At 43.3% G+C, this 22,344-nt stretch overlaps 2 protein-coding genes across 3 annotated transcripts in view; both read right to left on the reverse strand.

The window, feature by feature from the left end:
- Positions 1 to 1,449: 1,449 nt before the first annotated feature.
- On the reverse strand, positions 1,450 to 8,167 carry LOC142070645 (uncharacterized). Its single transcript, XM_075124503.1, has 2 exons — positions 4,281 to 8,167; positions 1,450 to 4,139 (listed from the first exon to the last, which is right to left on the reverse strand). Exon 1 carries the CDS (start codon positions 8,165 to 8,167, stop codon positions 6,566 to 6,568), a length of 1,602 nt encoding a protein of 533 aa, XP_074980604.1. The 3' UTR covers positions 1,450 to 4,139; positions 4,281 to 6,565.
- Positions 8,168 to 10,096: 1,929 nt separating this feature from the next.
- FAM185A (family with sequence similarity 185 member A) overlaps positions 10,097 to 22,344 on the reverse strand; it is an 82,782-nt gene continuing 70,534 nt past the window's right edge. The window contains exons 7-8 of one of the 2 annotated variants that reach the window (XM_048836447.2): positions 21,998 to 22,132; positions 10,097 to 10,311 (exon numbers count right to left, since the gene is read on the reverse strand). In XM_048836447.2, coding sequence (XP_048692404.1) covers positions 10,196 to 10,311; positions 21,998 to 22,132 — 251 coding nt within the window. In that variant the 3' untranslated portion in view covers positions 10,097 to 10,195. The remainder of the gene's footprint in view (positions 10,312 to 21,997; positions 22,133 to 22,344) is intronic. The other variant, XM_048836449.2, reaches the window with a different exon arrangement.

Consider the following 22,344-nt stretch of genomic DNA (forward strand, 5'->3'; position numbering starts at 1 on the left):
ACAGCTGAAAGTTCTGCAGTCCCTGTCAGGCTGTACCTACATAACAATGCAATCCCACCAATCAGTGCTTGTTTCTCAGCCCCAGAACCGGCACTCCATCACCTGCAGCTGTTCTGTGAATGCCTACAACAACCTTGAATTGTTTCTTTTTATGTCCCACAGCAAGCTAGCCTCCAAGGAATAGTCAAGTTCTCTGAGGCTCCGCTGGCTGTTCTGCAAATACTGCAGGATCAGGCACACCATGCTCACAACGCTCATCATGATCGTGCAGAGCTGTACAGGACCCATGCTTCTCACACAGATGGTGGATGCATGGGTTTGGGGGCTTTTGAAAAGAGGCATGAAACATTATGGGATGCAGATACAATTATGGGATGGAGAAAATTGCATCTTGGGACATTGAACCCATGTTCCCAGTTGTCTCTGCATAACTTGTTTGCCCCCATGAGGCATTGGAAACCCTTGCCAAAACACCCTGCACTAGACGATGCACTGCTCTCTGAATCAATGCAAGTGCTGCTAGTGAGGATGCATATTGCGGACACAAGGAGCATAGTGTGGACATGCAAAAGCGATTTAATTACTGTGGCAGCTGTGTATGTTGACTTAACTTAGGTCAACTTAATTTTGTAGTGTCGACTTGCCCCAGAGACAAGCTTTCAGGCTTACATAGAGCTCTTCTTCAGGTCTGGGAAACATACCCAGAGCCAGAGTGTCACAGTTCAATACAAGATGGAACAGACTGTTCAGCATAAGTAGTTAACAGATATTTCAAGAGACCATTGAACGTGAAGTGGCCAATTAACACCACTCCAGCTATATGAAGAAAGAAGGGGGGGGAAGCAGCTGGGGGTGGGGAGTTAGTGAGTTACAGATTGTTGCAATAAGCCATAAATCCAGAGTTTCTGTTCAGTCCATGATTTTTAGAGTCTGTCAAAGTTATGAATTTAAGCTTCCAGGCTCATCTTTTGAAAGTGTTGTGCAACCTTTCCTTTGAGGCTGAGGACTGATAGGGTAGATACAGAGTGATCATTTTGTGAACAGTGTTCACCCAGAGGTGATATGGTGTGTTTGTCTTTTATAATTTTACTGTGAGAGTTTATTCTAGAGCGTAGTTGTCAAGGTTCCTTCCCCACTCTGAACTCTAGGGTACAGATGTGGGGACCTGCATGAACACCTCCTAAGCTTACTTTTACCAGCTTAGGTTAAAACTTCCCCAAGGTACAAACTATTTTACCTTTTGCCCTTGTACTTTATCGCTGCCACCACCAAATATCTAACAGGTATATAACGGGGAAAGAGCCCGTTTGGAAACGTCTTTCCCCCCAAAATCCTCCCAAACCTTACACCCCCTTTCCTGGGGAAGGTTTGATAAAAATCCTCACCAATTTGCATAGGTGAACAGAGACCCAAACCCTTGGATCTTAAGAACAATGAAAAAGCATTCAGTTTCTTTAAAGAAGAATTTTAATAGAAGAAAAAGTAAAAAGAATCACCTCTTGTAAAATCAGGATGGTAAATATCTTACTGGGTAATCAGATTCAAAACACAGAGAATCCCTCTAGGCAAAACCTTAAGTTACAAAAAGACACAAACAGGAATCTACATTCCATTCAGCACATCTTATTTTCTCAGCCATTTAAAGAAATCAGAATGTAACGCATATCTAGCTAGATTACTTACTAAGTTCTAAGACTCCATTCCTGTTCTGTCCCCGGCAAAAACATCACCCAGACAGAGAGAGTTTTGTTCCCCCCCAGCTTTTGAAAGTATCTTGTCTCCTCATTGGTCATTTTGGTCAGGTGCCAGCGAGGTTATCCTAGCTTCTTAACCCCTTACAGGTGAAAGGGTTTTTCCTCTGGTAAAACCTTCCCTTTATATTTATGATAGTAGTGATTGTCTGGTTTCACCCAGATAGTTGCTATTGGGGCATTTAGTGCACTAGATGAGGTACACTACATATGATAGGCATGTGTAGGACTCATCAATCTTGATTATCACTACAAAAGGTTTTCTTCCCCCTCCCCCGCTCTCCTGCTGGTATTAGCTCATCTTAAGTGATCACTCTCCTTACAGTGTATATGTTAACACCCATTGTTTCATGTTTTCTGTGTATATAAATATCCCCACTGTATTTTCCACTGAATGCATCTGATGAAGTGAGCTGTAGCTCACGAAAGCTTATGCTCAAATAAATTTGTTAGTCTCTAAGGTGCCACAAGTACTCCTTTTCTTATTGCCAATCTCGAAAGGTGTGTTGTGGGGAGTGCTGATCATTGTAGCAGTGGAGATATGTCTGCAGGTTTTGCATCTGTTGTTCTGGCAGGGTCTGGTGCTGGCCTGAGTTGCTGTGTCTTGGCCCTCGTCTACACTACAGAGTTGGGTCAATGCAAGACAGCTTACATTGACCTAACTCTGTAACCATCGACACAAAAATGTCGCTCCTGCCAACATAACTCACCTGCTCTGCCAATTTAATAACTCCACTTCCACGAGAATGCTTAGCTCGATGTAGTGGAGTGTCAGTTGCTGGTTCTCAGAAGCCATCCCACAATGCCCCACACTGACAGTTAATTCGGTGCAAGCGCACCTGGCGAGGACTCGCATCGCTGACACAAGAAGCATAATGTGGACATGCAAAAGTGATTTAATTACTGCGGTGGCTGAGCAGCCACGTAACTTAGATCGACATAATAATGTAGTGTAGACATACCCTTGGTCTATGGGGAGCTTGCTTCTGATGATGAGGTTGGACAGATTAGGGGATTGTTTGAAGGTCAGAAGAGGGGGTCCAGAAAAGGTGTCTCTCAGGAAGCCAAGGAATAGACATGGATTGTGTAGGCTTAAAGTGACAGATATGGCAATTTCTTGCAATATTCTTGAAAAAACACCTTAGTGAACTACCTTTAAGTAGTTTTGGAGCCCATTGTTTAAATGCAAAAGTTCTAAATGCCAGAGGACTGTATTGAACAATGGATCAGACAAGAATGGACTTTTGGACAAACAGTGTCATGTATCTCCTGAGAAATCTCTAGTGGGAGGAGAATGTAAATTCCCCACCTCTAGTTATGCAGAAACCCAGCCTTTTAAAGCTACACCCGCATGAGCTGATTACCTGATCCTGGAATCTGAAGATCAAAGGCCCAAGCTGTAGAAAGGAAAAGCTAAGCTATTCATAGGGAGGGCTTGTTCTGAGCTATGAACTTGTTACCACAGAAACCCCCCTCTGTGCAGAGGGTCTGAAGGACTCCTACCAAAGCTCCTGCTTTGTGATCTCTGGTAAGCTTATTAGCATGCATGTAGATTCTTTTATTGTTTTTAACATGTTTTCTCTCTAATGCTTTCACCTTAAGAATAAACGTGCTTGTTTAGAAATGACTGTGTGGTGATGTATACCTGTGCGCAATCTTGCTGTTTACAGCGTCTAAGAGAGAGCAAAGTGCAGCCACCGGCCTGTTTAGGCAGTCTGGCTTGCTAGGAATAACAAAGTATAGGCAGGGAACTATGCAGCCTAGAAAAAACCCAGTCAGGAGGGAGAGATGTGGGTGTCTGCCCAGGAGAGGTGATGGCCAAGGAGCCGAGAGCCTAAGAATGGGGACTCTTGCTCGACCATGGAGGGGAATACAGAGGCAGTTGTCCTGAATTGTGACACTTAGTATGCATGGGATTCTGTCATTGACAGGCTAAAGCTACAGATGGAGAGAATAGGAGACTGTACACGGATAGGTAAGATCCATAATTCCCAACCTTTATGCAAGTAAGCCTCAGAAACTCTTCTAGCTGTGGGCTATGTAAGTTCAGATGCTTTTCTGAGTGTGTGTTTCTTCACTCTTTCTTAAACAAATAATATCTTGTTCAACTGCAGGTATAACTCAGAGCTGGCTGTTAACGTGGTGCTGATGGCATCCTGGAAGATGAAAGAATTTAAACTGCCATGGTAGGGAAAGAGAACAAGCAGAGATAACTAGTCCTAAAGTGCCTGTCACAGGGTGATTTGCCCTTTAAGGGGAGATGGATCCAGTCCCTACCTGTGACTGACCCTCTGCCTCCCACCTGAGGCTGTGGGGCTCAGGTTCAGGTGAGAATGTGAAGAACACATGGCCTTCATAAAAGCCAGGAAGAGCTCAGATGAGTTGTAACTGCAGAGAGAAGGAGTGCAATGGTTAGGTGGCTCCAAGGCAGGTAGTCTGGAGAGTGAGAACTGAAGGGAACACAGAGTCAGGAGGGAGACTCTGTGGCATGGAACCAAAACCTGGCTTTGGTGAGCTGAGGAAGTTTACCATGAATTACACCACAGTCCCGAGGAGACGTAGCAGTGCAGGGACCAAGGGAGGCTCCTTGGACCGGGATCGGACCCTGGATGCTGCTGGACTGAGGAAGCCTGCCATGAATTGCAACACAGCCCCAGGAAGGAGGCTGTGGAGCCCCTGGAACCAAAAGGAAGAAGTTTGAGTCCAAGGACCAGGGCAAAAGGAAACCTGGAAAAAAATTATCCAGGGAGACCAGTGATTGGCAGAGCTCCCTGGCTCAGAGGGAACTAAGGGAGAGCTGGGACTTGAAGTTCTAGACAAAAGTGAATTAGAAGCCTCAAGAAGATTTGAAGCTGAAGGGCCCAAGGAGACCATATTCTGTAGGGACTTAATAACCCAGACCCCCTGGAGCAGGAATGTTATTTTAAGTTCTCTGGGCTGTGAATTAGTGGGAGGACCAGGAGGAAACTGAAGGGGGCATGTTCTGGTAGCACCCTGCTACCATCCCCAGTGGTATAATAAAGAAGGGGTTCTCTGGGGTTGCTGCCCCTACTGACAGTGAAGCCACAGATGAGAGAGGTTCATGAGGGCATAAAATAAGCTCTCAAGCTTTCGATGTGCAGGAGCTTGGTGACCAGTTTTACACATAGCACAGTATAATAAGTCATAGATTCATAGATATTTAGGTCAGAAGGGACCATAATGATCATCTAGTCTGAGCTCCTGCACAACGCAGGCCACAGAATTTCACCCACCACTCCTGCAAAAAACCTCACACCTATATCTGTGCTATTGAAGTCCTCAAATCGTAGTTTAAAGACTTCAAGGAGCAGAGAATCCTCCAGCAAGTGACCCGTGCCCCATGCTACAGAGGAAGGTGAAAAACCCTCTTCCAATCTGCCCTGGAGGAAAATTCCTTCCTGACCCCAAATATGGCGATCAGCTAAACCCTGAGTATATGGGCAAGATTCACCAGCCAGATACTACAGAAAATTCTTTCCTGGGTAACTCAGATCCCACCCCATCTAATATCCCATCACAGGCCATTAGGCCTATTTACCATGAATATTTAATTACCAAAATCATGTTATCCCATCATACCATCTCCTCCATAAACTTATCGAGTTTAATCTTAAAGCCAGATAGATCTTTTGCCCCCACTGCTTCCCTTGAAAGGCCATTCCAAAACTTCACTCCTCTGATGGTTAGAAACCTTCGTCTAATTTCTAGTCTAAATTTCCTGGTGGCCAGTTTATATCCATTTGTTCTTGTGTCCACATTGGTACTGAGCTTAAATAATTCCTCTCCCTCTCCGGTATTTATCCCTCTGATATATTTATAGAGAGCAATCATATCTCCCCTCAACCTTCTTTTAGTTAGGCTAAACAAGCCAAGCTCCTTGAGTCTCCTTTCATAAGACAAGTTTTCCATTCCTCGGATCATCCTAGTGGCCCTTCTCTGTACCTGTTCCAGTTTGAATTCATCCTTCTTAAACATGGGAGACCAGAACTGCACACAGTATTCCAGGTGAGGTCTTCCCAGTGCCTTGTATAGCGGTACTAAAACCTCCTTAACCCTACTGGAAATACCTCTCCTGATGCATCCCAAGACAGCATTAGCTTTTTTCATGGCCATATCACATTGGCGGCTCATAGTCATCCTATGATCAACCAATACTCCAAGGTCCTTCTCCTCCTCCGTTACTTCTAATTGATGCGTCCCTATCTTATAACTAAAATTCTTGTTATTAATCCCTAAATGCATGACCTTACGCTTCTCACTATTAAATTTCATCCTATTACTATTACTCCAGTTTACAAGGTCATCCAGACCCTTCTGTAGGATATCCCTGTCCTTCTCTAAATTGGCAATACCTCCCAGCTTTGTATCATCCGCAAACTTTATTAGCACACTCCCACTTTTTGTGCCAAGGTCAGCAATAAAAAGATTAAATAAGATTGGTCCCAAAACCGATCCTTGAGGAACTCCACTGGTAACCTCCCTCCAGCCTGACAGTTCACCTTCCAGTAGGACCCGTTGTAGTCTCCCCTTTAACCAATTCCTTATCCACCTTTCAATTTTCCTATTGATCCCCATCTTATCCAATTTAACTAATAATTCCCCATGTGGCACGGTATCAAATGCCTTACTGAAATCTAGGTAAATTAGATCCACTGTGTTTCCTTTGTCTAAAAAATCCGTTACTTTCTCAAAGAAGGAGATCAGGTTGGTTTGGCACGATCTACCTTTTGTAAAACCATGTTGTATTTTGTCCCATTTACCATTGACTTCAATGTCCTTAACTACCTTCTCCTTCAAAATTTTTTCCAAGACTTGCATACTACAGATATCAAACTAACAGGCCTATAATTACCCAGATCATTTTTTTCCCCTTTCTTAAAAACAGGAACTATATTAGCAATTCTCCAATCATACGGTACAACACCTGAGTTTACAGATTCATTAAAAATTCTTGCTAATGGGCTTCCAATTTCATGTGCCAATTCCTTTAATATTCTTGGATGAAAATTATCTGGGCCCCCCGATTTAGTCCCATTAAGCTGTTTGAGTTTTGCTTCTACCTCAAATATGGTAATGTCTACCTCCATATCCTCATTCCCATTTGTCATGCTACCATTATCCCTAAAATCCTCTTTAGTCTTATTAAAGATTGAGGCAAAGTATTGGTTTAGATATTGGGCCATGCCTAGATTATCCTTGACCTCCACTCCATCCTCAGTGTTTAGCGGTCCCACTTCTTCTTTCTTTTTCTTCTTATTTATATGGCTATAGAACCTTTTACTATTGGTTTTAATTCCCTTTACAAGGTCCAACTCTATTTGATTTTTAGCCTGTCTCACTTTATCCCTACATGTTCTGACCTCAATAAGGTAGCTTTCCTTTCTGATCACTCCCTTCTTCCACTCCCTGTATACTTTCTGCTTTTTCTTAATCACCTCTCTGAGATGCTTGCTCATCCAGCTTGGTCTACAACTCCTGCCTATGAATTTTTTCCCCTTTCTTGGGATGCAGGCTTCCAATAGCTTCTGCAGCTTTGATTTAAAATAATCCCAGGCCTCCTCTACCTTTAGATCCATAAATTCTTCAGTCCAATCCACTTCCCTAACTAATTTCCTTAATTTTTGAAAGTCAGCCCTTTTGAAATCAAAAACCCTAGTTGCAGATCTATTTTTGTTAATCCTTCCATTCAGTTTGAACTGAATTAGCTCATGATCACTTGAGCCAAGATTATCTCCTACAACCATTTCTTCCATGAGGTCCTCACTACTCACCAAAACCAAATCTAAAATGGCATCCCCTCTAGTCGGTTCAGCATCTACTTGATGAAGGAATCCATCAGCTATCGCATCTAGGAAAATCTGAGCCCTATTATTATTACTAGCACTCATCCTCCAGTCTATATCTGGGAAGTTAAAGTCTCCCATGATCACACAGTTTCCATTAGTATTTACTTTATTAAAAACATTAAAAAGGGCTCTATTCATATCCAAATTAGATCCTGGCGGTCTATAGCACACCCCAAGCACTATCCCAGGGGAGGCTCTAATAGTTTTCTTCCCCAATGTAATTTTTGCCCAGACGGACTCTGTCTTATCCATTTCATTGCTTCTTATTTCTTTACATTCTACCTCATCATTGATATATAATGCTACTCCACCACCTTTACCTTTATTTTGGTCTTTCCTAAACAGCACATACCCTTCAATACCTGTAGTCCAGTCATGACTACTATTCCACCATGTGTCTGTTATCCCTATAATATCTAGTTTCACTTCCTGCATCAGTAGCTCTAGTTCCTCCATTTTGTTACCTAGGCTCCTTGCACTGGTGTATAAACATCTTAATTTTTGCTGTTTGGCCTCACTCACATTCTGTACCCTATTAGGCACGGTCATTCTACAGCCAGTATGACCTATTAGACTGGTATCTACACTGCCCTTCCTCCTACCCACGGCTGTATCCTTTCTTACTTCGTTTTCTTACCTCTCAATGCTAAAATCTGGCGTGGAGATTACCTGGACATCTCCCAACCATCTCCCCCAAATTCCTAGTTTAAAGCTTTCTTAATCAGTTGTGCCAGCCTCCATCCTAGAAGTCTATTTCCTTCCCTACTCAGATGAAGTCCATCCCGAGAGAACTGTCCTCTGTCCACAAATGCCTCCCAGTGGCCATACATCCCAAAGCCCTCCTTATAGCACCACTGCCTAAGCCATCTGTTGATAGTCATAATCTTGTCACACCTTTGTTGCCCTTCTCTAGGAACAGGCAGAATCCCACTAAAGATCACCTGAGCCTCGATTTCCTTAAGCGTCTTCCCCAGCCTAGCATAGTCTCCCTTAATACTTTCCAGCGAGAATCTAGCCGTATCATTGGTTCCCACATGAAAGATAATTAGGGGATTCTTTCCTGCTCCCTTTAGAATCCTTTTCAACCTCAGGTCTACATCCCGTATCTTAGCACCTGGAAGACAGCACACCCTCCTATTCTCTGGATCAGCTCTGGTTACAGGCCTGTCTATTCTTCTCAGTAAAGAGTCCCCAATCACATAGACCTGCCTTTTCCTGGTGACAGTGCTATTCTCCAGTCTATCCCCTGTTCCCTCTGGCTGCAAGTTCTTTCCATTCCTATTCTCCCTTGTAATCCTCTTCAACCCATCCTGTATCCTCCTGGGGCTCATATTTGGTGTAGTCTCCATTAACTCTTCCCCTTTTCCTATAGGACTAGCCGCTCTTCTCTTCCTTGCCCTTCCATCTTCAGTGATTACCTGCTGAGCCCCTTCTTCATTTTCCAACTCTGCAAACCTATTCTTGAGCTCTATTTCTGCTTCACTAGCCCGTCTTTTCCTCTGCCTGGTTCTTTTAGTCACATGCTTCCACTGACCACTTTCCTTACCCAGTCTCCCCTCAGAATTCCCCCGTCCTGCTTCCATCTGCAAGTCTGAGCTTTTCCCTTCAGATACCTCATGTCTTTGCTCCATAATCTGCTCAAACCCCTTCCTAAACTCAACCAGACTTTCCACCTGCATCTCCAAACCTCGGATCTTTTCCTCCATCAGCTTTATCAGACGGCACTTCATACAGACAAAACTCTTACCAGGTGCCCCCTCCAGGATCATGTACATACCACAGCTTCCACAACCAGTCATCTTCATTGTGTCTTCTGCTACATGGGTCACTCCCACTGCTGCCTCTGTATCTGTCATCGCCTTCCTACTGAAATCCTGTTAATCTGGGAAACACAAACCACACCAAAACACCACCACCCAGAGCAAAAACAAACCACAAGACAAACTCGCCTTTCAAACTCCCACTCAAACTCCCCTGTTTACAGCTCTGTTTGCTAGCTTCTGTGCCGCGGCAGCTGTCTGTGAATTGTAGACTGATTACTTAGGAGCCAAAATGCCTACTTATGATCAAATGTAAACTGCAACCCTAAACGTGGTTTTATCCCACACATTATATACATAATTCAGTAAAAGGAAATGCTCAGCATTATGCACAAACCACAAATTTCAAATGATAACAATTCATTTAAAAGCAGCATACAGAATATGGCACCATCACAAAGCTTAACTCAAATTCTTGTATTTTCAGGCATCAACCTGTGTTGAAAATGTTCTTTGCAGTGGCTTTATACTTTTACTTGAAATTCACTAGCTTTCAGAATAGGCAGGGTGTGCGGGTCGAGTTTTACACAAATCAAGTTTTACACTGGATTGTGCAACTGTAGAAGGCACTAACAGTAAAACCTGTTTCATACAGTAGTCAAATAAAAGCAGTCATTTCACATATAAAAAGGTTGGGCAAAAAAGTCCTCACTTAATATATTGTTTACTGTATTTTAATAAGTAGCATTCACCACCACTGTACAGTAATCTTTCTTCACTGTTCCTTGATTTTGAATACCTTTGGCCTATTCCATCCTCAAGGAACCTGCAGCTTGATGGACTGGAACCAGCTTTGGCTTTTAAGATGCACTGTGCCATCCTGTGTGTCAGCCTTTATGCATTTGTCTCTTTCATTCATTTGATTCATATGACCTGAAAAACAAAACTGCATTCAGTTTGCTATTCTGACACATTAAAAGTTTCTTCAGTATAAGCTTATTCAGAGCTTCCTGGAAACATTCTGCAAGAGGATTTGATTGATGCTTTGTGTTTCCTTGCTGACATGATATCATTTGTTCTCTAAGTCTTTTAGTAATATGCCAGTGGAATGAATCTGGAGACTCATCATATTTTCTATTGCATAAAATCATGTAGATTAGAATTGCAGTGGGAAAAGAGACAAGGTGGATGAGGTTATATCTTTCATTGGACCAACTTCTGTTAGTGAAAGAGAGAAGTTTTCAAAACGCATCTGTCATGGAAGCAAGAAGCTTTCATCTCAGCTGCAAACTAGTCTAAGAAACATGGGTGAATGCCATGCACTATAGTGCTGATTTACTGGGACCAGTTTGCTACCTGTGGAAATGTTATTCTTATTACAGCAGTGCATAGAGAACATGACTGAGAATGGGGCTCTGTTATGTTAGGTGCTTTACATTCACATGGTAAGCAACAGTCCTTGCCCTGAAAAGCTTGCAGTCTAAATGGACACAAGGGAGAAAGTCAGTATCATTTTACAAATGGGGGGCTGAGACACAGAGGACTAGATTCACAAAAAGCCTTAGGTGCCTAAATCCAAATCAGGCCCCACTGGGATTCACAAAACTCCCGCTCTGCTGCCCCCAAATTCAATAACTCGCTAAAATCACTTGGCACCTAAATTTTTGCTGAAGAAGTTCCTAGGTACCTGTTTCTGCCTCTGAGCAAGCGCACTGCAGCCCCACCAGCCTGAAGCCTGGAGTGATTCACAAACTGGGGAAGGAAGATAGGCATTCTGTCTAAGTCACCTGAAAGATCTGATCCGGGAGGCATGCTCAGAGCCTGCGTACCGGATCAGGCCCCTAGAGATGATCTTACACAAAATGGCTGGGGACCAGGGGGAGGGAGAATTAGGACCTCCTTTATAACTTTTAGCCCAGTGATCAGGGTACTCACCTAGAATGTAGGAGACCTCCCAGTTCAAGTCCCTCTCCATCTGAGGGAGAAAAGGAATTTGAACTGGGATCTGCCACTTCTTTGAAGAGTGCCCTAATCAGTTGGCTATGGGATAGTCTGATGGAGGGAGGAGAGTCCCTCCATCTCTCCTGTCGAAGCTGTTCCACTATTGGACGAGAGAGAGAGAGAATGTGCCAGCATGAGAATGATTCTGTAGCCTGGTGACTAGAGCACTCAGGTGGGAGACCCAGGACCCAGCCCCCTGCATCAACGATTAAAAAAAAAAAAGATTTAGCCACAGTGGAAAAGCTTCAACAGGAGAGACTGAGGGAGGGTAGCTGAACCGGGGGGGAAGGGGGTGTCTCCCAAGTGAGTGCTCCAACCACTGGGCCAGAAGTAATGAGGAAGCACTGTCAGCTTCTTGCTAAAACAGTGTAGGCACCTAACCCCAAAGAGGTTTTGCAGCAGAGAATCCCATGCAGAGATAGGCACCTAAATCCAGGCTACAGGGAGGTGCCGATCTCTGAGAAAGGACCAGGGTTTAGCACACCCCCCGCAATTTGGCATCTCCCATTGGTTAGCTTAGGTGAGGAGCCACTTCCCATGAGTCCCATTCTCAGGCATCCATCTCCAGTGGCGCTGGAACATTTTTAATAGTGGGAGTGCTGAAAACCAGCGCCCTTACCCGTGTCCAACCCCTCTCCCCCAGCTGAGGCCAGGAGCAAAGCCCTGGGTGCAGGATGGCAGCAGAGCCCCGGGCGTGGGGCTGGCAGCTGAGACCCCGGGCACGGGACTGTCAGCTGGGAGCCCGAGGGTGCTGCAGCACCCCTCACACTCCTAGTTCCTGTGCCTATGCCTGTCTCTCCCCATTCATTGTACAAGGAGCCTAGGCACCTAACTCAGGCTTTGTGAATGCCAGTGATTTTCTTGGTGCCTAAATTTCTTTGTGAATCTAGCCCAGGGGGATTAAGTGATTTGCCCAAGGTTACATAGATAATCTGTGGCACATCTAGGAATTAAACCCAGATTTCCTGAGTCCCAGTCCCATGCCAGTCACAAGATCAGCTTTCATCTTGAACTCTTTTCTAAACAACCTTTTGTTTTGTTTAAATTTTTGATGACTTTAGTGCTTACGTAAGTGTGTAATTTGTAAGTTTAGCGCTGAGCCTGGCATGGCCTGGGGCAGGTACTGAATCAGCATTCTAGAACAACTTTGCAAATGCGCCTCGGTTCAAACCTGCAACACACAGAACGTGAAGTCCTGGCCCCAATGAAGTCCAAGACGAACCCTGCCATGACTTCAATTGGCCAGTTTTCATCCCTAGAATCCAAGTCTTCTTGAGAAGAGGCTGACACTGCTACTGCAGTTCTATATGTTGATAAGTGGTGGCTACTGTGAGACTCTGGACAAAATCATGTCAACCCACAAGAGTGCTGGGAAACTATTTCAAAGCAACTGAGAAGACTGTTTACCCAGCTCTCCCACAGAGCAGGCAGGGATGTGAGTTTCCTAACCTACAGATGGTGAAAACGCTTTGGGGATCTTCATGTAGATGCTCCAGTGCTTACTCCTCAGTCCCCATTGCAACATGGGTCCCACTGAAGTTTTGCTCCTATTGGTTCCCTTCCTGCATTTGGGCCAAAACCCAGGTTTCTCAACTCCATCTGCCCAAACACTTCGAATGTCTGTCTTTGAAAAACATTTAAAAACAAAAGTGGAGTTCATGGCAATGTAGGACGGATGGGGTGTGCAGAATATTTGTCATTGCTGAAGTTTCAAGTTCTTCAGAAATTTTATCGGAATTACTATTACCTATTACTTTTCATTTGCCATAGCTCTGTGTAGGAGAATGAAGAATAGAAATGAAAAAGGAATCTACCTTCTAAGTAGAGACAGCCCTTAAAACATGAAAATGGACTGAATTTTAAACAGGAAATAACCTTGAAGTGTCAAAAAAATGAGCTGACAAAAATATGAAGGATTTCAGCTGTTCCCTTAGTAATGTTGTATGATATCTAGAATGCAGGCATTTTTCTAGGCTGTAAGAAGAGGGGACAGAGCAAATAGGTGGGGCATAGAAATATATGCCAGGAGATGGAAGTGAGAGTTGAAGATGCCTGGCCGTAATAAGTGTTTTATGCCAAGTGTGAATCTCTCTGGTGTGTTTTCATAGTCTCCAGTAAGCGCCACTGCATATGCATTGATGAGATTTCATACATCATTTACCTCTTATTAAATTATTGCTATAGAGCTGGAGAAAAACTTTTAACAAAACTAACAGAAAAAATATCTGAGATGTTTCAAAGTTCTAAAGTTGTCTGGCCTCAGCCTCTAGTTTTGTATTTGCTGTATTAACAAAAACTATTAATTCCTTTTGCTTCCTTTGGAGTTTTGTCTCGGCCACGCTGGTGGGGAATACAAGACCAACTTCCCTGTAACCAGAGTCCAGTGTTTAAAGTTCCACTTCCCTGGGACATGGCACCAAGAGCTCCTGGGGGAACAGATTCCCGAGCCCATCCCCATTAGCAGTTTAAATCAGGCACAGGAGCATAACATAGTTTAATGCACATGAAAACTTTCCAACTAAGCTATAAATAATTTTATAAAACCGTGTTGGAGTCCTGCCGGAGTAGTTCTTGAACACAGTTTTGTCTTGTGCTTGTGCTCTGAATAAGGAGACTCTAAGTAGGTTTTGAAGACTGCTTTGCTAAAACGTTTAAACTATGATAGCAAAAGCCATTCAGGTTTTTGTCAGTGTGGACAGGGATTTACTTTTAAAGCACACCATTCACGCTATCAGGACTATGCACCAAACATTCTGCATCTAACCATTAGCCATCCCTTTCAACTTAACACCTAGAAAACAGTAACTTTCCACATGTTTTGATAGTCAAAACAATTGTTCTCTAGACAAAGGCAAGTATGCACAAGCCTTCCCGGAGAATGGAGAAGCTAAAATGATCCCTTCCTAAGTTACAAGACACAGAATTTACTTATTTATTTTAATGTGAATTAATCGGAGAATAACCATTCCAAACCTAAAAAATCTACAAAAAAATCATATGCATGCAAGCTACGGATAAAAATGAGAGCTGTGATTCACATTAAAACCCAAACCTAAGGTAACCGTATGACCCGTTTTGGCCAGGACAGTCCCCCTTTTTAAGCTCTGTCCCGGATATCATGACATTTTTGGCAAAACTTGCCATTTGTCCTATTTGCTCTTGCCAACTGATCATTAGGGACAAATGCTGAGTTTTCAAATTGCCCCCAGGGGGGCATGGAGGAATGTTGAGGGGGGTGAACAGCGACACCAGGCAGCTCAGGCAAGTAATGACACTAGATAGCTCAGGCCTGACACCAGGCAGCTCGGGTGGGCAGCCCTGTATGGAAAGGCTCAGACAGCCTGTCGCAGCGCCAGGCAGGGCTAGGGCCAATGGCGACACCAAGCAGAGCTCAGGGAGAATCTCCCTGAGTGACACCAGGTGGCTCGGGCCGGTGTCCTGTTTTAAGTTAGGGAAATATGGCCACCCTACCCAAACCATTTTCATATGATGATGTGGAAAATTAGGAAATCAATCTCTGCAGTCAGAGTCCAGACCTTGGATTGCTCTCTGTTAAGGCAAGAACAGATGGAGAAATGCCATGCCAATGGTAGCTTTTTATTCTCACCTTGTGAGTAGTACATGACCAAAGGTTGGCTGACAGTGCAAGGCTCTAGTTTAAATGAATCTTGACAAGTCTCACAAGTTTTTGACTTTCTTGAGTTAAATGCAAGCTGAAACCAACCAAAAATCGATCTGTTGGACACAAGCTGATCTAATGTGTTATTAAAAAGCTGGGTTAACTTTCTATTTGACTCCAAGGAATTTAATCTTTTGTAGATTTTTACTAACTTCTTGCTTTAAGGAACAAAACTTCACCAAGATGTGCAAATGGACATTGTGAAACTGTAAGAAAGTCTCTTCCGACTCAGGTTGTGTGACATGGATTTTTGCAGCATTTGATTCTAGGAAAGAAGGAAATTCTTGAAGAAGTACCTTGAGAATACAGAAAATTATTGGGTTGATCTCCTTTGTTGGGATCAGGGCTCAAACTTAAAATGCAGCAGAGGCTTTCCAATTGCCTTCAAGATGTGGGGGAGAAGTGGCACTGAGCAATGAGGGCTACGAGAAGAGAAAGTCCTCTAAGATGAGCCCTGACTCTCTGGGACCTATTGGAGAGGGAAGAGCGGAGCACAAACAGATTGCTTTGGCCCTTGCAAATTTCTTAAAGGTGAGTCAGCAGCACCTCATGGTCGATCATGTCAATACCACTGACAGGTCAAGCAGTATTATCATGGAGGAGCCACCACTATATGTGGCCAGTAGGAAGCAGGCTCCAAAAGCTACCAAGGCTGTCTCTGCATCAAGAGGGAGCCTGAAACCTGGCTGGAAAAGCTCCAGGATACTGAAGGATGTTGGGTGTTACTGGCCATCTCATCCATCCCACTCTCAATGATTTTTGCCACAGAAGGAGAAGTTGGCGACAGGATGGAAGCTGGAAGGATCACCAGTGCCAAGTTCCACCAGTGAAAAGTCTTAGAAGTGGCTTCCCCTACAGTCTTCAGAACCATAATCTGTGGTATTGGGCCAAACTCCACCAGGGATGGCACTCTGCTCACTTGTTTCTCCAGTTACTTGTTTTCCTTGAAGTTATAAAAAAGATTACTATACTTTTTTTCCTCCCCATAAACCTCACCACCAAATTAGAGGCTAGATGGCCTTGGGGACTAGAAATGATGCACTGACCCCTTGATCTTTAACAGGCAACCCCCAAAACAACACCTAAAGAAGAGCCCATTTGACCCCAAAATATGAGAGTTATATGATCTATTAGCTGGTGCAGTACATACTGAAAACATTATGTGCAAAGTTAAAAGCATTTGACACACACCAGCCAAAATACCATATAATTCAATTTGGTGAATAAAGTGAGAGCCATATGCTGAATGATTTTATAAAAGTCTGCCCGGTTCTCATTATTCCCCAATACTTTACTTCCCCCTTGGACATGAGCAATAACTCTGACCTTCCAGAAAATAGATTGCTTAGGTGAAACTTTTCCTCCCTTCTGGGATGGGTGAGCAGGATGCTTCTCAAAAGATATGGCTTTTTTTTTTTAATTTGAGATTAAAACAAGGCACCATGGTTTATAAGACTCCATAAAAACTGCTGTAAATTGCTTTCTCTGCCCATTCCAAACTAAGCTGCCAAGCATGCAATTTACTCAGCCTGTCTCCACGTTCAGATGCAGTATCTCTGCCCGAGATCTGCTGGGAAATAGAATATAGTATGCCTGGTTAATTTCTTGTCTCTGCGCCTGAGAAACTTCAGTCACTGGGATTTTCTCTTGCAAAAGGTTTATTGTCTAGTTTGCTTCTTTTATTTTCCAAATCAAAAACTCAGTGGCTGTTTCTCTTTGCTGATATATAGGAAACCGAGTAGCCTCACTTTCCCTACATATACTGCTGGTGAGGGAGATGATGCTTCCTTGCTAACTCTTAAAGATGTATTGTTTCAGGACTTAAACTTCAAGGTTGTTTACTAGCCATTTGCTAGGTATTGCAATAATGGGCATGCTGGAAATACAAAAGATGGATTAGAAAGAGCTATTCTCATGTCCCAGGATCCTCTAGTTTGAGTGAATACCCAAAGTGGAGTTGGGTTAGAAAGGCCATAGAAACCACTTAATGATAATAGATTATTTCACTAAAACTGACCAGATGAGCAAAAGAAAATTCATGGCTGGGGTGTTGGGAAATTGCTGGGCTAACTGCCAGTTCCCTGAGACCAGCCCCCTTTCCCTTTGAAGATCTCTTCACAACAGCAAGCCTCTATTCTCACTGAGTCTGTGTTCTTTGGCACACGAGCAGGCAATGCGAGTGTAGGGGAACCTGTCCATTGGTTGTCTTGCTCCCAAATGGTTCCTGCCTGTACCTTCATGATCTTCCTTTCAGTCACCTTACAGCAGGTAGGAGCAGGTGGCCAGGTAAGCTCTTAATTCTGCCAAGCATCCTTTACTTTAATTACATGGTCCTTGCTGTATGTCCTGTGCCCTTCCCATTGTCCATGTAGTTCCACACAGAGTTCAGTTTGCAGATACCTCCTGATCTTGAGTGAGTGGGGATGGACCACGGGTTAGGCCACAGGCCCTTCTTCCCTATTGCCAAAGAAAAAGATAGGAGTGTCTGCCTAGTAGGATCAGCACCAGGGATGGAGTTATACTAGCACTTTCCAGCTATGCAGCCTGACAATGCTAAGAAGGAAATTGGGCCATAGAGTTTGCAAATCAACTCTTAAAACCTATTTTTAGATTTCCTTAAAGTACCCACTGACTCCTTAGAGAACTGAGGGCTCATCCTTGTTAATTACACTGAAGCACTCAAGAGTAAACTCTCCTTCCATGTTTCCTATTTCCCTCCCTCCTACAGCAAATGCCCCAATTCCTCTGAACTGATCCTCCGTTTCTGGAGAGATCAAATGCCTTCCCACTTCTCTAACTTTCCCATCACCTCTCCTCCCAGCACGCTCCACCTACTACTCACCCTAGGCTGTTTCCCTCTTGTCTTCATGCTATGTTCGAAATCAGTTCCATTCTTTGGTAGCCTCCCAACTCCCCTGGATGTGCATCACCAATGAACTCGCAATCCTGCTACTCCCTTGACCAATATTGTACCTAGTAGCAGAGAGAGGACTAGTCCCATGAGTGTTACACCAAACTTCAGGGTTCAGTGAGAGTTTCCTGTAGCTGGAGGTGGACTGGATCAGAACTCACTTGATGCAAGAATTCTACTTTCTGACATTCCCCTGGTGTTATCTGGACTGGTGATGTGCCGGCCTTACCTCTGTGAGCCAGCCTTACCCTGATCTGCTGTGAGAACCCCCACTCCCGGGATGTTCATGCACAGCCTTTGGCATGTAAGCTGCTCCCAGCTACATGAATGGGCACTTTTGGCCAGCCACTGCTTGGATTGTGCAACTGAATGATACTAACCAATATCTCTGGTCCCAGACACAACCCTAGGAACTTCCATCTTGCAGTATCCAGTTATGCCCGCTGGTCGCTGCGAGCTTATATAAGTTCGTCAATTTAACAAAGAAATTGATGTATAACAGCCTTGTTATCCCAAGGGGAGTCTCTGTCACGCTTCAAACCAAATGCACTGTTTCACGTAGAATAAACAAACAGAGTTCTTAACTACAAAGATAGATTTTAAGTGATTATAAGTCAAAGCATAACAAGTCGGATTTGGTCAAAAGAAATAAAAGCAAAATGCATTCTAAACTGATCTTAATACTTTCAGTGCCCTTACAAACTTAGATGCTTCTCACCACAGGCTGGCTGGCTGCCATCAGCCAGGCTCTCCCCTTTGTTCAGCACTTCAGTCGCTTGGTGTGGTGTCTGTAGATGGAGTTGGAAGAGAGAGGAAGAGCATGGCAAACGTCTCTTCCTTTTATCATGTTCTTTCTTTCCTCTTGGCTTTTCCCCCTCCCCCTTCAGGGTCAAGTGAGCATTACCTCATTGCAGTCCCAAACTGACCAAAGGAAGGGGGGTGACTCACTCGAGAGTCCAACAGATCCTTTGTTGTTGCCAAGGCCAGTGTCCTTTGTTTCTGTGAGGCTGGGCTGGGTTTGTCCCATCTGATGAGCTGTGAACTGCCTCTCTGCTCTTAGAGAGTTTTTGCCTGGGCTTGATTTAAGTCACGAGGACACATTTTCAGCCTCTTAACTATATATATGAAATTACAACCTATACCATTACTATAACAACGATTACTGTAACATTCCCATAACAACAATGCTCACTGCATCATGAGCCTTCCGAAAACACGCGACATGACAAACTTTGCATTGGATACCACACAATCATATTATAAGGATGAACATGGGGGTGCTGGGTATTCCCCCGAGGTACAGAACATCACATACACCCACTCTGCCCTGGAAGAACTCTTCATTGACCTCTCACACTAGAATTCCCAAGAGATATGGAAAATCCATTCAAAACAGACAGTTCCCAGCATTAACCACCTGGAAACCAGCCAGCTTCTGAAGGGTTAACTATTTTTGTACTAACCTCTTAGCTTACAGACTTAAAAGTCTAAATTGATATCCCCTTGTGATGTGGGGTTTTTTATGGTTTGGCAAACACAGGGACTTTTTTCATCTGTTTTATATGTGCTTCAGCTAAAATGCAAATGAAATTGCTGCCACGCTGTCCCTAAGGTTCCCAAGGGGAGGAACATTTTTCACCATGTACCCTATCTGTTAATTTTATTAAATTATTTGTAATTATTTCAGAGTCTACTTATATTAGAAAACTATCTTACTGGAAAAAGAATACTTTCTGTTACAAAGAGAATCTTGACATTTAATATAAGACATTGTTAAATTAGTTGAAGGGAGGATGTGAAAAGAAGCCAGCCTACATTTAAAGGAAATAAAGGAAAACTGTATAAAAAATACAGAATTGGATAAGGTTTATTTTTAAAGCACAGCTCCCCAAAATGTTATATTCAGACTATGAAGTCACACACTGTTTAATCATACATTTGTACAGAATCACAGGGTATGATTCTTTACCCAATTACCGCTGAAATATGGACAAAGTATATTGATTTGTTCCTAGAATGTGGGATATTAGGCACTAAATAAGGTAGAGATGGCCACCCTACCTGTAAACATGAACTGTTATTTCCTCTAAACTATCTGCATTAGGATTATTGAAGTCAATCAATATTAAAATGATTTAAATGTGACACGGATAGAAATAAAGCAACATGTGATGCAAGGACAGATCATCCCAAAATCTTACTGAATTTTATATCCATAGTCATTGGGTGTCTTATTGAAATGCCATGGGCTCTTTAAGGGAAGTGAAAACTAGTGGCTAAATGCTGCCTTCAGTGGCCTCTGGATGTGTACATTTGAGGGCTGACTGATCAGGAGACACTTTCAGTCTAAACTGCTGAACGGTTTGTATGCAGAATGGTAGGTTTGTGGGTCATTTCTGTTTCAAAGATGATTTGCCCCCATCCCTCCCCCACAAAAATCACAGAATGTTAGAAGTAGATGCTGACCACCTCCCCCTAAAAGAAACAAAAACCCGCCCATGGGTCTGATCCAGGTATCAGAAGGATCAACCCCAGGATAGAAGAGGGGCCACTCAGCTCACATGCACATTTTATAGTGCAAGGGTATGGTTTGTTGTTTTTAAAGTCCATGAGATCCAGACCACTGGCCAATCACCAGCTCCCCACTCATTGTGACATGTTGTTTAATTTAATCCAGGCTGGAGAAGTGAGTCTGCCTGCAGGAGTTATGTCACTCTGAGGACCTTTAACATTGCTTTTTAAAAATTCTAATTTCATATCCTCTATATATCTTATCACACACTGTGCACTGAATGAGGGAGGGAAAAATAGTAGGTGGTGATCATGTAACTAAAGACGGCATCATGATGCACATGCAAAAGGCAACCAAATTAAGACTGCACAGGCACCCTTAATTCCTTGCATTTTGAGTGCTTGACTTTGCAACCTTAACATTCTTTTAATATAGATTTGTGTGTGTGTTTTCTTATGGTTTTAAAAAAGCAAAATGAAAAAAAGAAACTCCATCATGGATCATCAGCAGGGTAGATAACCTTCAGTTCCATCACACAGACCTAAGCTAAACGGAGTGACTGGTAGCAATGATAGACTGTTATCCTCTATGTGGAGCAGTCACTAAAGGGGGGATGAGACACATGTTTTGCCAGTGGATTTCACAGCTATATCTTGATAGCAGAGGAACGTAGAGACTCAGGACTCCAAGGTTCAGTTCTAGGTTCTCTGCTCTAGTGGTTACAGATGCTTCTTTGTGCCCCGAGCTTGTCTTTGTCCCCTCTGCTCCTATCAACTCCCTCATCCCAGCTCCAGCCCCTCCCCACATAGTCCTATCCACCCTCCCGTATGCATCCCTGCTCCCTGGCTCCTGACACTGTCCTTTTCTGTTCTTATCCACTATCCCCTAGCTCCTGCCCACCCTGGTTCCTGTTTCCCTTTGGCTCCTGCAACATCCTTTCGCCCCCTCTCCCCCCATTTTTCACCCCTCTGAATTCCAGTGTGCCTGCTACATCCTTACCTTTCTTACTGGCTGGGCCCCAACAGAGGGAGCATCACATATAAAATATATAAATGTATTTTTCGAAAATACGCTGCATTCCCCTTTTACCCTGGTTATCAGAGGCACTCAGAACACATTTGTAAAGATTCTTGTGTTATATTTTAATACATATTTGCTGGTCACCTATTTAATTATACTCAGCTGTCTAAAAACCAACAACATACTCTCTCTCTCTCTAAAAATCAGTGGGCCAAATTCTTGCCCAGTGTAGCTCCACAAAAGTCAATGAAGTTACGTTGGGGATGAATTTGGCCCTACAACTCTAACTACTGAAACAGCTGATTGGCATTCACATGTCATTTACGAAGGCATGAAATAAAAAAGGCATCTAATAACAGATGTGGAGGCCATTGGCATAAGCAAACATTTGAAGTTGAGACAGATGGAACAGGAAGAAGCCAAGAACAATAAAACCATAATCAAACATATCTACATTTTATTTAGGCCAGATACATTTATTAAAAGCAAGTCTTACCAGTAATAGTTATGTGACCCTCTTTAGGGGCACACTGGGTTTCCTGTAACTGGATCTCTGAGCTCACATCAACCTTGCTTCCAGATAACTGTAAATAAGCTTTAAGAGAGGCAGGTACCTTGACTGTAATAGAGCCTGTTATAAATTAAAATGAAAGACATGAATGTTAATATCCAAGACAAAGCATGCAAACAGAGAGAGGGCCTCCGCTATTCTACTCTTTTCTGAGCTTAGATGGGAGAGAGAGTCCTATTTTTGCTCAAGAATCTTCAGAGATGCTGGTTTCTTTTCTTGCCTCCAGGAGGATAAAGAGCACTCCTGTGGACACACGGACTCTCATTTACTGC

Source organism: Caretta caretta, chromosome 1, assembly GCF_965140235.1.
Source record: "Caretta caretta isolate rCarCar2 chromosome 1, rCarCar1.hap1, whole genome shotgun sequence".
Lineage (NCBI taxonomy): Eukaryota > Metazoa > Chordata > Testudines > Cheloniidae > Caretta > Caretta caretta.

What these genes read in the sequence shown, in the direction of transcription:
- LOC142070645 (XM_075124503.1), bottom strand. Translation starts at nt 8,167, where the DNA reads ATGACCGTGCCTAATAGGGTACAGAATGTGAGTGAGGCCAAACAGCAA.